The 14,685-nt window shown below is 41.0% G+C and overlaps 1 protein-coding gene across 1 annotated transcript; it reads right to left on the minus strand.

Annotated features, from left to right (window-relative positions):
* Positions 1-1,047: 1,047 nt before the first annotated feature.
* LOC135195930 (basic proline-rich protein-like) lies at positions 1,048-2,814 on the minus strand. Its single transcript, XM_064222435.1, has 2 exons — positions 1,896-2,814; positions 1,048-1,199 (listed from the first exon to the last, which is right to left on the minus strand). Exons 1-2 carry the CDS (start codon positions 2,812-2,814, stop codon positions 1,048-1,050), a joined length of 1,071 nt encoding a protein of 356 aa, XP_064078505.1.
* Positions 2,815-14,685: the final 11,871 nt, after the last annotated feature.

The following is a 14,685-nucleotide window of genomic DNA, read 5'->3' on the forward strand; positions in this document are numbered from 1 at the left end:
GAGAGAGAGAGAAACATACGTACTGCAAAAAATCCCGAATGTTCTTACAAACTTGAGAAAAAAGAATCCGTACAAAAAAAAGAGAGAGAGAGAGAGAGAGAGAGAGAGAGAGAGAGATATTTCAACAATTTATAACACCAACAGACAGGACATAATTAAAAATCTTTCAGAATCTTTCCTGCTATATTTTGATAAATCAAAATATCTCTCGTGGAATATAGGAAATATACGAAAAATCGAGAGAGAGGAGAGTATCTAAACTGGGTATGGCCTCTGTAGGTAACATATCTCAGATATGGATTCCAATTTGATGAAAATGTGGCCTTACCTGGCCTTAGCAGCAGCTGTCGTTAGGACGTTGTTGTCCAGATGATGTTCGAAATACGGAGGAATAGTCATCTTGTCTGCTGTGGCTGCCTATTCGCTGGTGAGGTTTCAATTGACTGATGATGGAGCTGAACAGCCCAAGGAAAAGGAACTGAACGAGAGATTTGCGGCCTTGCGAGACACCATCCAGTGCCAGGGAGAGCAGCGCGTGAATTTGGACAGGACAATTCTTCAACTGCAACAGAGATTCAGAAGGCGGGGGGAAAGAAAGAAAGCACTCGGGTAATCCAGATCACTCAGGGGGTGTTGCAACAGCTGGCCTGGCAAGACAGGGCCAACTCGCTCGAAGCTGAAACGTTTCTGAAAAGGGAGAACGATCAAGAGAAGAGGGAGAAATGGCAGCTGGAAGACAAGATCCTCAAGATGGCAGAAGAAAATCAGCAGCTGAAGGACAACGCGAAGGATGCCCTATTTGAGAGGATAAAAGAACTGACAGCACAGAGGCTCGAGAAAATCCTACGACAGATGGAGAAAGACCTGCTGCTAAAGACCGAAGAAGAAGTGCGGATGGCGAGGCTCATCCAGGAACAAAAAGACGCTATGTAAAGCGGGAATCCGACAGGAAAGACCTCGAGCTGAGGTTCCAGCGCCTGCATAAGGAAGTGGAAAATCTCTCGAAGGAAAAATGTGGACTCCAGTGTGAAGCTCAGGCGGCGAAACTCAAGAGAAACGAGCTGACATGCCTTCTAAAGGAACGTAATCGTCGCCTGGAGTCGCTGGAGAGGAAGGCCGGTGTCCAGGGCAAACGGAACGACCGGCCAGAAGATAAGGTTCGACAGCTCTGATGAGCGAAGGAGAAATTGTTATGCGACCTGGAGAAGGACAACTGGAAAATGCAGAAGCTGCTGTCGATCTTCAAGGAATAGAGCGATGAAGTCTGCGCTGGCCTCTCTCAGACGGACCACATGTGAAAAATTTGAGGAGAATGTTTATTATATAGAAAGTTTGATGTTTGTTTTGTAATAAATTTGCTTTGTTAACTTTGAAGGAAATAGAACTTGAACGGAAATAAGCGTTAATTTTTTTTTTTCAGAGTTTTATTGATTCTTGGAAGGGAAAGGAAAATGGCAGGATTGTAGAAACCGTGAGGAAAATGCAAAGATTCGTGGAGATGCCAGGAAAAGAAGCAGAGGATTGAGAGAAGCCCCAGGAGAATTGAGAGGATTCAGTAGGATTCGTGGAGATGCCAGGAAAAGAAGCAGAGGATTGAGAGAAGCCCCAGGAGAATTGAGAGGATTCAGTAGGATTCGTGGAGGTGCCAGGAGAAGAAGCAGAGGATTGAGAGAAGCCCCAGGAAAATTGAGAGGATTCAGTAGGATTCATGGAGGTGCCAGGAGAAGAAGCAGAGGATTGAGAGAAGCCCCAGGAAAATTGAGAGGATTTAGTAGGATTCGTGGAGATGCCAGGAAAAGAAGCAGAGGATTGAGAGAACCCCCAGGAGAATTGAAAGAATTCAGTGGCCTTTTCTGGTTCTAAGACTAAGCTTAGGTGTTGCTCTTTCCAGGGACAGGTGGGCGAGGCACGCCACGCGTCCTGGGACAGGCGGGCGAGGCACGCCACGCGTCCTGGGACAGGCGGGCGAGGTCTGCCACGTGTCCCGGGATGGGCGGGCAGGGCGCGGCGCGGGTCCCGGGACGGGAGGGCGAGGTCTGCCACGTGTCCCGGGATGGGTGGGCGGGGCCTGACACGGGTCCTGGGACAGGCGGGCGAGGTCCACCACGTGTCCCGGAACAGGCGGGCGAGGTCCACCACGTGTCCCAGGAGGGGTAGGTAGGGCCTGCCACGGGTCCCAGGATGGGCGGGTGGGATCCGCAACGTGTCTAGGGAGGGGCTTATCACGGGTCCCCGGACGGGCGGGTGAGGTCCACCACGTGTCCTGGGACGGGTGGGCAGGGCCCGCCATGGGTCCCAGGATGGGTGGCGAGGTCTGCCATGCATTCCGGGACGGGCAAGCAGGGCCCACCACGTGTCCCAGGACGAGCGGGCGAGGTCCACCACAGGCCCTGGGACAGGTGGGTGAGGCCCGCCACGTGTTCCAGGATGGGTGGGCGAGGCCCAGCATGTGTCCCGCGACGGGCACAGGGATGGCCGTGCAAGGTCCGCTACTAGTCCCAAGACAGGCGGGTAAGGCCCACCACTGGTCCCGTGACGGGTGGGTGAGGACCACCATGGGGGTCCATGGACAGGTGAGCAAGCCCCGCTAGGGGTCCCGGGACGAGCGGGTGAAGCCCGCCACGGGTCCTGTGATGGGCAGGTGAGACTCGCCACGGGTCCCGGGACAGGCGGGCAAGGTCCGCCAAGAGTCCTGGGATGGGTGGGTGAGACCCGCCTCGGGTCCCGGGATGGGCAGCCGAGGTCCGCAATGGGTCCCAGGATGGCTCCAGGAATGGGCGTGTGATATTTAGATCCGCCAGATATAATATACATACATACATATATACCTATATAGATATATATATATATATATATATATATATATATATATATATATATATATATATATATGTAAGATTTTTAGATCTGCCACAGCCATACCATCTCAATAACGACTCTCTTATCACTTATGTAATCTTTACTAAGCCTTCCCTTCGTCTAATTTCATCATTTCCTAATCTCTCAAGCCGCAATATTCCCATTATCCACTCAGCATTCTCATCTCTTTTCTCTCAAGCTTTACTTCCTCTTTTCTTCTTTGAGCCCATGTTTCTGCTCCATACATTAACACTGGTCTTATCACTGTGTTATGTATAGTGACCTTTAGCTTGATTGGCATTTTCTTATCACATACTACTCAAGCTACTTTTCTACACTTCCCCCATGCAGCTTTTATCCTACTGTAAACTTCAGCCTCACATCCTTCTTCTTGACTTATAGTAGACACTAAGTATTTAAACTTTTCTGCCTGTTTTACTAATGAGCCTCTTCTTTCTTATATTACTATTCTTCCCTACTGCTCAGCAACACCTCTGTTTTACTCACATTCACCTTTAAAAACTACTGACAATAATTTCCTAATAAAGGAGAACAGGCTATGTCAGTACCACTTTTCATGCTTCAGCCTTGTAGGGTAATAGCCCAAGTCATTATTGTCATTGTATTCTTAATCATCTAGTTTTCCTCCAAGCAGAGTCTAACCACCATCGTATCTATATACCTTTAACAGAGATCTGGAAGTCAAGGTAAGATTTCTGCCTGATGAACACTTGATTTTCAACTTGATTTCGTTGTTTTGGTATATGAGCTGACAGCGTTGCTATTTCCTGTGATAATTTGAAAGTGACATTCACTCTCGTTACGAAGAAAGATGGTAGAATGGTATAATGATTCGCTTGTGTGTGTTTGTATTTGTGTGTGCATACTTGTTTCAAATGAACCCGTCTGCAATTGAAGAATGATTTGAGTAGGGGGAGATTTGTTAACAATTGTCAATTGTATGTGAAAATAATTTTGAAAAATGTACCATCACAAATACAAGTCGCTAATGAAACACACATACACCCACACACACACACACACTCTCTCTCTCTCTCTCTCTCTCTCTCTCTCTCTCTCTCTCTCTCTCTCTCTCTCTGATTAGCGCTCTTTCCATTTTGTATTTCCCATTACCTTCGGTTATTACTTTTTTCCAATGAATGGCAGAAGAGTCTTTTTGGAAGCTTAAATTTCCAGTCAATCTCTCCTGTGGTGGGCTTGTTCCATATGGATAGGGTCAACTTCTGAATAATAATAATAATAATAATAATAATAATAATAATAATAATAATAATAATAATAATAATAATAACTTGAGACTACAACGGCCTCCTAGAAAGGCTAAAAAAACCTAAAATAGAACTGACGATAAACAAGTTCACGACCGTTCGACGGATGAGCATCCACGCGTACAGAATAGAACTGTCAGTCGGACAGTCAACTCGAGGTCTTTGCCCTCATTTTTCGCCCAGCCTTCGTCGTGGCAACAGCTATATGGTAGCGATGGAAACTCCGCTGGGTGATAAGGATGTAGAGCTACAGAGACTAGCTGGTGCGGCAATTCACTCAAAATAGGAAAGAAGCAAAAAGGCATAATCTAGAGTATTGTTTAAATATTACTTATTAAAGAGAGATGTCTCTTCTCATACTGTATTAATAAATAAGGCTAAATTAGACCCGGGGACTGTTTCAGTTATTTATGAAATAGACCATGAAGCCTGCTTTCACTTGTAACCCTTTCATGAAAGGCAGGACACTGGTCTAGGCCTATACCAAATTGTATATAGCATGGAAATTTTTCTAATCTTTTATCATAAGATTTGGACTCACAACGGTCTACAAGTAGCACAGTCTGGCAATGAAATGAATTAGGCCTATACTTAGTTTGTTCATATTCTGGTCCGAGCGGCTGAGATCCTTCCCAGGCGAAATCCGGCGGTGAAATGTCATAAAATCGGTGGTTACCCTTCCACACGTGCGATCAGCTGTCATTCGGTCGAAAGAATTTTAGGTAATTCTATCAGTTCATCAGTTTTGGTGATTGGACTGACTCCTCCCACAAACTGTCGTCCACACGTACGTTTTAACGTCAGTTTCGATGAACTGACAGGTAAACCTGTGCGTGAATACCCGGACTAAAACTATACTTTAGCAGCCACTAGGGGTCACTTATCCATATATATTGTAATTAATAAAGTCACCCTAACTGTACATGAATAGTCTCACATATGGCATTAAATGAAATATTAAATGTATTGTCGATATATATTAAAACTGATTAATAATAATAATAATAACAATGGCTAGGGAATGATTAATTAAAGGTTCGATACTATGGCGGTCGTCGGCTTAAAAGATGGGCGACAAAACTCCACTGGTCATTAGGAAGGAGTAACAGAAGGTAATGAGAAATACAGAAAGAAAAGATCAGTTATTAGGAAAGAACTAGTAAATCAACCTCCTGCAACTGGCAGGTGGTTGGAGGTGGGGCGTTACTCCTAGCAGCTTCTCTTGATGGCACACTATATATAAGACTAAATTTTCTTTTCAGCGTCCTTTCGGCCCCAATGGTATTGCTTTCTGTTTTACTTTTCGTTTATTCCCTTTCGTCTCTTTCTGTCTACGTAGATGTCCACCTTTGACATTAGCGTGCTTATTTCACACCTTTCACTGAAGAAGAAATCGTTTGGACGGGCCTTATGAGTCTAGAAGTTGCCTCAGGGATGGCGTTATGCTATTATGTTACAATAATAATAATAAAAAATAATAATAATAATAATAATAATAATAATAATAATAATAATCATAGGAGCACTAGGCACGATCCCAAGATCCCTGAAAAGGAATCTAGAAAAACTAGACGCTGAAGTAGCTCCAGGACTCATGCAGAAGAGTGTGATCCTAGAAACGGCGCACATAGTAAGAAAAGTGATGGACTCCTAAGGAGGCAGGATGCAACCCGGAACCCCACACTATAAATGCCACCCAGTCGAATTGGAGGACTGTGATAGAGCAAAAAAAAAAATAATAATAACTGGAAAAGATCAGACAATGGATGAAGCCAGATACAGAAAGAACAAAGATCCCCTCCATAAAAGCCTACAACGCAAAGAAATAAGGGAGAAACAAGTGAGGTCAATGAAATAATAAGACTGATACACACCACCAGTATCACAGAAACAAATAACCTGGCATATGCAGGAGCAAGATTGGTAGCAGAACTAATGGGGATACAACAGTAACACCACCATCACAACCAACCCAACTGAAACCGCCTTGGAAAAGGCTCCTGGAAAAACAAATCATGGTGAAGAGATCTGACTTGAGTAAACTGAAAGACATGGCAGAAAAGAGGCTAAGAAGCAAGAAAGCAAGGGAGAAACTGAGCGAGAAATACAAAGTACAGGAGAAGGGACTAAATAGCACAATAAAAGACATAAAGTCAAAGCACATAAGATCCAACGGTACATGAACAGGAATAAATGATACCAATAGAACAAACTCTTCGGAACAGTGGCGGATCTAGAAATTTTTCGGGGAGGGGGTGAGCACTTAGGATTTTAATATATATATATATATATATATATATATATATATATATATATGTATATATATATATATATATATATATATATATGTGTGTGTGTGTGTGTGGTGTGTGTGTGTGTGTGTGTGTGTGTACGGGACATATATCATAAATGTAGCACACACACACACACACACACACATATATATATATATATATATATATATATATATATATATATATATATATATATATATATCATAGATATACATATATACATAATTTACATTATATGCACATATATATTGTATGTACTGAATTACAAGGGGCTGCAAGGATCAGGATGTCTCAAAGATTTATTAGTCCATCCGAGGAGACATCTTGTCCTCACTTATCATTAGGAGCAAGTTTTACTGTTTATTCACAATGTTCTAATGATTGTCTAGCTTTCTTTTGAACTATTCTACACTGTTGCTGTTTACAACTTTTGGTAGCAGTTTATTCCATGTGTCACGTAATTATCTTGTATGTGAAGAAGTTCCCACAATGGGATGTGTTGCATCTCTTCAGTTCTAGTTTCCATCCATTATTTCTTGTCTGGTTTTCGTTTAATGTGAAGAGGTTACTGTCTACATCTGTTATGCCTTTCAGTATTTTGAATGTCTCTATTAGTTGTCCTCGCAATCGTCGTGTTTCTGGGCCATACATGTTCAGGCTCTCTAGTCGTCTTTGGTAACCTATTTCCCTGGAGGATGGATTTAACTTTGTGGCTCTTGCTTGTACCCTTTCTAATCTATTTATGTCCTTTCTTAGTGTTGGTAACCAAAACTGTACTGCATTTTCAAGATGTTGTCTAACAATTGATGTGTAGAGCTGCAGCACCGTTTCCTTATTTCTCTATCTGAACTACCTCTTTATGTACTTCAATAGTTTCTGTGCCTTCTTTTCAGCTTTTATTAATTGCTTTGTGGATTCTAAGTCCTCGGTAATAATAACTCCAAGGTCCTCTTCTTGTTGTACACTATTTATGTCATTCCCAAGCAACATGTAGTTGGCATGCGGGTTATTTGTTCTTATTTGTAACACTTTACATTTATCCAGGTTAAAAGGCATCTGCCATATTTTTTACCCCTCTCCCTTTTTCCTTAGATAATTTCTTAAACTTTCCGCTGTATCTGGGTCTGCTGCATTTACACCTAATTTGGTGTCATTTGCAAATTTGGTTATCTTGCTAGTAAAGCCTACAATCTAACCATTCTGATTCTTGACCATTTATTACGACTTTGTTTTCTATTAGTTAGCCAGTCTTCGATCCAGTCTGCTATTACTCCTACAGTTCCTAAAGCTCTAACTTTTGTCATTACTTTCTTGTGTGAAACTTTGTCAAAGGCTTTTTGGAAATCTAAGTAGAGTATATCTACTGCTCTACAATTGTCGTCTGAAACCGTGTTGACTGTTTAACAAGGAGTTGTTTCTGTCAGTGAGAGAGAGAGAGAGAGAGAGAGAGAGAGAGAGAGAGAGAGAGAGAGAGATTATAATTCTGAAGATATTACATGGTTTCTAACACCTGCAGATTACAAAGAAGTCGCAGGTGAAGTTTCTTTGGTAAATATAAGCATTAAATTCATGCATAAAAAAACGAACTGCATAATTTTTTCAGTGTTCCTATCAGTATTTTACTTGTGTGCAGTGGGTACACATTATCAAAATTTAATTATATCATTGAGATTTACACATTAATCTATCCATGGGGGGGGGGGGGGGGGAGGGGTTGCCCACGTGACCAGGTGGCCCCCTTTAAATCCGCCACTGCTTCAGAGCCAACCAGAAAAGACTATACTACAACCATCTAAGAGGGTAAGACAACCACCAAGAAATTCCTGAAGTATATCTTAGTTTTACCAGACCACTGAGCTAATCTGATTAACAGCTCTCCTAGGGCTGGCCCGAAGGAATAGATATTTTTATGTGGCTAGAAACCAATTGGCTACCTAGCAACGGGACCTACAGCTTATTGTGGAATCCGAACCACATTAAATCGAGGAATGAATTTCTATCACCAGAAATAAATTCCTCTGGTTTCCGCGTTGGCCGTGCCGAGAATCGAACTTCTGACCAAGACGGAATATCATACGTATAGGTGTGTTCACCGACGGATCCGATCGCTAATTTCCCTCCATCTGTGACGTCACAGGAGCACATCGACTGGGCGATGCACTTGTAGTTGTCACTCTGTCAGTTGCATTGTTGCAGTTCACGATTATGGGTGTGTATCTCATATTTGGTTGCACTAATAGTTCCAGACAGAAAGGGATTTGTTTTCACAGGTTCCCTAAAGACCCCGAGGTGTCCAAAGTATGGATTAATCCACGTAAAAGAAGTGGTGGCATTAATGTTAAGGATGCCAGGATTTGTATTGTCCATTTCCGGACAGAGGATTACGAAAGAAATCTTCAATATGAACTGCTACCACAGCTTTGCCAGAGAAGTTATCACAGATTAAAGAAAACCGCAGTTCCCTCTTTAAATTTACCTGTTAAGGACGTAAAATCAGGTATGGTTAAACAATTTGTTTACAATCTCATTAGTGCAATTTTTAGTGACATATCTTCAGTTGATAAGTAGCCTGGACTAAATTCTTGAAATGAAGTACAAAATTAGAATAGGCCTAGCCTATGCAATAAATGAAGAAATTATCGGATTAAGGCTGTCCAATGTTTTTCTTTGAATCTGGTAATAAAAGCATAGACCTATTGATGAGTCACGTAGTAGAATTAAGTGGCTTTCATTAGCCTAATCATCCAACAGATTTTCTTATATATGAATAGGCCAAAACTCATTACATTATATATATATATATATATATATATATATTATATATATATATATATATATATATATATATATATATAATATATAGGATATATTTGTGTGTGTGTGCGTCTTCTTGTATATTCTTTCAATTACAGTAAATAATAGGTATTTTGATTACACTGTATACCATTTTAATGTGCTAAATTACCCTCTAGATATGCTGGATTACAGTCGAACAGCATAGGCTATATAGAACTCCAAAAATAAAATGTCAATGCAACTTTATTTTTCGCTATGGTATCTTGCCTTAGTTAAAACATCTTTATTATAATCTTATTGCCTAGTTCTGTCCTGTCTGGCAACTCCCTCGTAGGGGATATGCCGTATTTTAGGTGAAAAAAAAATTGCCTATTGTGTATATATTCTGTATGGTGAGGTCTTAGATATCTTGATATAGGTCTGTTTTAAGTGATAGAGAAAGGGACAGAGGAGAAGAGAGAAAATATTTTCCTGTATGGAAATTGTGAACACCAGCATAGCAACAAATTACTGACAAAACATAATCTTTAAGTGCACTGCCCAGTCGACGCTCACCTGTGACGTCACAGTGCGGGAACCGAGCGACCGACGATCTTACCTTATGTTATTCCGTCTTGCTTCGGACCACCGGATTGGTAGCTGAGCGCGAAATCCATTCGTCCAACGAGGAACTTGGGAAATTCCTGAAGCTGAACCAAGAGACTGGGAAAACATATGGAGCAATCCGGTATCACACAACAAACATGCAACATGGCTCCAGGTAGGCAAGGAAGAAAACTGTGGGGAGGATAAAACAAACTTTCATCGAGATCACGACAGACACAACAATCAGACACCAACTAAAGAAAATCCCCAACTGGGCAAGAGCCTGAAATGGAGAATGATTAAGATAAAGGAGGCCACTGATAAAAAAGGAGAAAAGCAGCAGGTGAAAGATTATAACTTCGGTGGATACTACCAGAACTCGGATGGGCCAGAGCTACAGAGCGAAAAGAGTGTGTTAAATATCACAACACTTACAAATTTAATAAAAATGGGGACAGGACTAGACGTAGTGTATTACGCAAGAGGAATACTAATGAATCCAGATCAGAAACCATGCCGTGTATATATATGGTGTATTGTTTAGACTGTAAGCAGAAAGCCAGGTTGTGCGAAATATCAAAACTTAAAAATAAAAAAAAAATCGGAAAAAAGAGGACCAGGCGTTGCGTAATTAAGCAAGGGGAACAATAATTGTGTTCTGACTAGAAACTAGACCGTTAAATGATGCATGGTTTAAACTGTAAGCAGACAGTCAGGCTGAAAAAAAAAAAATATCAGAGACCAGGAGTGGCAACAAGAGATCCTTCAAACTTTGGCAGGGGATGACCAACCTGAAGTAAGAAACTACAAGTAGTAAACCAATGTGGGGTAACGTAAAGGAGGATTTTGGCGTTGAACAACTTTACATATGCTTCGGTCACGTGGATCGAGTCAAGGAACTGAAACTGCCATCAGATTCACGAGTAGAAATCTTCCTTATTGTAGAGAAAAGCTGCCAGCGGTCACAAGTTACTGTTCCTGCGTGAGAAGAAGTGAGTGGAAGCATGGTGCTGATAATTTTATCTTATAGAATTATTCAGTATAAGCACAAATATTATATATTTTCCATGAATCATGTGTTAGGAGTATCTGTAACCACAAACCTACAAAATGATAGCACTTACATTATCACCGATACACAGTTTGGGTAATTTATTGTCATTTTGGCTCGTCTGCTGTTATGCAAGCATTTTTTTCAGTCATGTTTTGTCGATTTTGATTTAAATACGTAATACCTGACTACGTGAATCTAATGAATATGAAGTGATATTCTTAAGGTACTATTTCTTAGCCGTTGTCAGCGACCACGCACGTTCGAAGCAGTCTTTCCTAAGATGAGGGCTGAATGAACACCCTGAAGCTATAGTACAGCACCTATAGCAAATGCTCTTTAAGGAGAAGGAGCATTCAGAGAAGTGAGGGGTGGTACTTTAAAGCAATATTAGAAATACCTGCCTACAAATCGCCAAAGCTAATTTTCTCCGGTGCTATAGCCACCTTAGGGGTATAGTGCCCTCAGTGCCACCTCAGTTACCTCTGTTCCCGCGTCCTTTCTTCAGTCTTGCTCTCCAACTACTCTAATTATTACTTCGTAGTGCAACTGTATAGGGGTTTCCACCCAGCTCCACTTTTAAATCCTTTTACTTAATCCTCTATATTTTCCGGATCTCCAACTCCTTCGTTCCATTGCCTAAAGCGCTGAATGGCGGATAGGGTCCCAGTGCTTGGCTTGGAATCCTAAATTTCTTAAATTAATCAATCAAGCGTATTAGAGCGACAAACTTTTAACTTCGTCCTAGTGGTGGTATATGGAAATGCATGCAACCGGTATACAGTTTATTAGTGAATATAAATACAACTGCAACGGGCGACTCGTAAGCCATATTGCTGACTTTCCAATCCTGGTGGCGTTCACTCATACAAACCACACTGTCGTGTTGGTAGCGTTCACATTACAAAACTCATTAACAAGATTCCACGTCAGAGTAAACAATTTGTACTTCGGCTATTGAGGACGAAGGGACTGCAACAGTTGTTAAAAATATTTCCAGCAAACAAATCGATCAATAAATCATACCCACAACCTTTATGAAGTATTGTAAAAACTTAGCAAATAAATTGGCAGTTTGTTTGGAAGTGACTGATTAATGACATAAAAACTTTTATGAGATTCATGACAGTTTGGGTGGCAGAGGTGGCAGATATACATACAGACATAAATGGCAATCATTATACTATGCAGAAACAGTAGGAAACCAAAGGCAGATAGACATATGAATATTTGAAGATCAATGAGAGAGAGAGAAAGAGAGAGACAGAGAGAGAGTAGGAAATGAATGACGGGTTGAGAGGGAGAGTAGCAGATTAATGGCGATTTAAAAGAGAGAGAGAGAGAGAGAGAGAGAGAGAGAGAGAGAGAGAGAGAGAGAGAGAGAGAGCATAGGCCATGATTATAAACAGTAAAACATTAGGGGACAGAGATAGAGGCATACATAAAGGGTTACGATTATAGACAGAAAATAGTAAGAAACAAAGGGTTGTTGAAGAGGCAGATATATAAGTCTATGAATATATACTAATTAACTCTTGGAGACTATTGTCAGAGATAGTGAGACAGATATCAAGATATATACTCTGTAAGGAGGTAGTGCCATCAGTGCACCTCACGCGGTGTACTTTAGGCATTACTTGAGGATCTTGACAGCGTCCCTCCGGTCCCTAGCTTTAATCCTCTAACAAGTGTTTCGTAGTGCAACTGCTTTGGGGTCTTCCTGTTTCACTTTGAAAACCTCCTTGACTCTCAATTTTCCTATCAGCGCGTATGACCTCATAGGTCCCAGCGCTAGGCATCATGCCTAAATCTCATATTCCTTCAAAGAGTATGGTTACAGACAGAAACTGAGAGACTAATGTCAGTTTCCACGGCAAAGAACTTTGATTATAAAAGAGTAGCAAATGAAGGCTCATGGCGGGTGCAACCCCAAAGATATTAAATGAAATCAAACTGACTTCGGTCTATACAGCAAAAAAATGGTGATCTGCCTAAAAAGTAAGAAGTTAATAGGTAATCATGATACAAATGAAATGGCAACGGATTAATGACCTTTTCTTAAAATTTAGTAGCAAGAAACAGAAGAAAACCGAATGGCAGATAAATGTAATTGAATTGAAAATCCAAAGAGGGGAATGTTAAAGAGGTAATTCAAACGTTTTATTTCCGTCACAAAATTTGAAAGTTTTCTTGCAAATGAATGTTTGAGATTAAGAAATGGAGTGCTAGTGTTTGGAAAAATCAAGATAAAACATGCACTGGAATTTACAATGTGAAAATCAAGTTCTCGAGTGTAAGGACAACATAGATATGATTGAAAATTCTTAATGTTGGATTCTCGGACCTCATAGCGACATATTTGCCAATGTTCACATCAGTCACCAAAACTCTTTAAAAAGGTTCTAAACAACGACATCTTGGAATGAAGTTCCTCGCCTCATGACAGTACTGAATGAATGGACCCAATCGCATTCCTTTTCTGCAACTGTCAATCATGCTTTGGAGTTCTCCTTTGGCTTCTGTTTTTCCACATAGCCCTCCTTCCTTCGAGAAGGAAGGAGGGCTACCTGAAGGCCCACTCTTCTCCCTTCCTGTTTTCTTCGGGCCTGGACTTGGGACATTCAAGTCACCCAGAAACCATAAATATCTACGGGCTGCTCTATGAGCAAGAGCATAAGGCCAGCTTAATCTTCAACAACAACAACAACCATGGGTCTGCCCCGTGGCGTCGCTATGGGAGTACCCGGCAAGTTGAAATTCCCTTCGTAGCTAAATTTTAGCCCTTTTAGGTCAAAAGCAGATATTCTCGCCCTTAGAGATCATGTCCTACGACGGTCGAAAGCGACTTTTAACCACAACGTTTAAAAAACGCTTCTCTACACTGGTGTTGCAGAATAATGATCGGATTTGGTCCATTCTAATGGTGTTAATATCCGTTTACATGCCACTGGAATATTTTAGCTGAGAAAATATTTGAAATTCAGTTGTGCTATATATCTAATAAAATGATTTTTACTTCTTGTTAACTTTACAACTTATATAGAGCTGAGACATGAATGGATATAGTCATAGGTTTTTAACACAAATGATCCACCTTAATATAACCAATATATGCATGAAATGATTGAAACTATATAGTTACAGTTCTGAATAAATGCCATGCAATTTGCTACTGTTGCTTAGATTTAATTTCCAGGGAGAGGAGATGAAGAAGAGGGCATGGGATAGTTTGAGATTTCGGACGTCCATAAGTCTCGTGTTATGGATGATATCAGTGGCGGATTTAGGCGGGCGAGCAGGCCATGGCCTAAGGCACCGCTCCTGCGAGGGTCCCGCACCTCGGCAAAAAGGGAAAACAATAATAACGATAATATAATATTTAATATATGTATAATATAATAATAATAATGACAACAACAATCTACTGGTGTTCAACTTGAAATTAACCCCGGAGACCTTCCCCCGCCCCCACACCCAACTCCGCCGCTGTACGGCCACTCTTTGCTTGCCCATAAATGAGAGGGGTCCCTACAGCCACCGGCCTAGGGCCTCGCACACCCTAAATCCGCCCTTGGATGATTTTATGCATTAGTGTGCTATATGTACATGACAACGATATTATACTATGCTGAAAATTAAAACTTGATAATAGAAGTTAAGGTAGTGTTCAATACAAGTTTGTAAGGAAATTCACATAGTCTTGAATAAACTTGATATATTTGCCTATAGTTGAAAATTAATTGAAAATTTAGCTCTATAATTTTAAATACAGGTTAACTGATTACTAATACTATTATTTCTACTCCATTCA

Source organism: Macrobrachium nipponense, chromosome 23 (assembly GCF_015104395.2).
Source record: "Macrobrachium nipponense isolate FS-2020 chromosome 23, ASM1510439v2, whole genome shotgun sequence".
Taxonomy (NCBI): Eukaryota; Metazoa; Arthropoda; class Malacostraca; order Decapoda; family Palaemonidae; genus Macrobrachium; species Macrobrachium nipponense.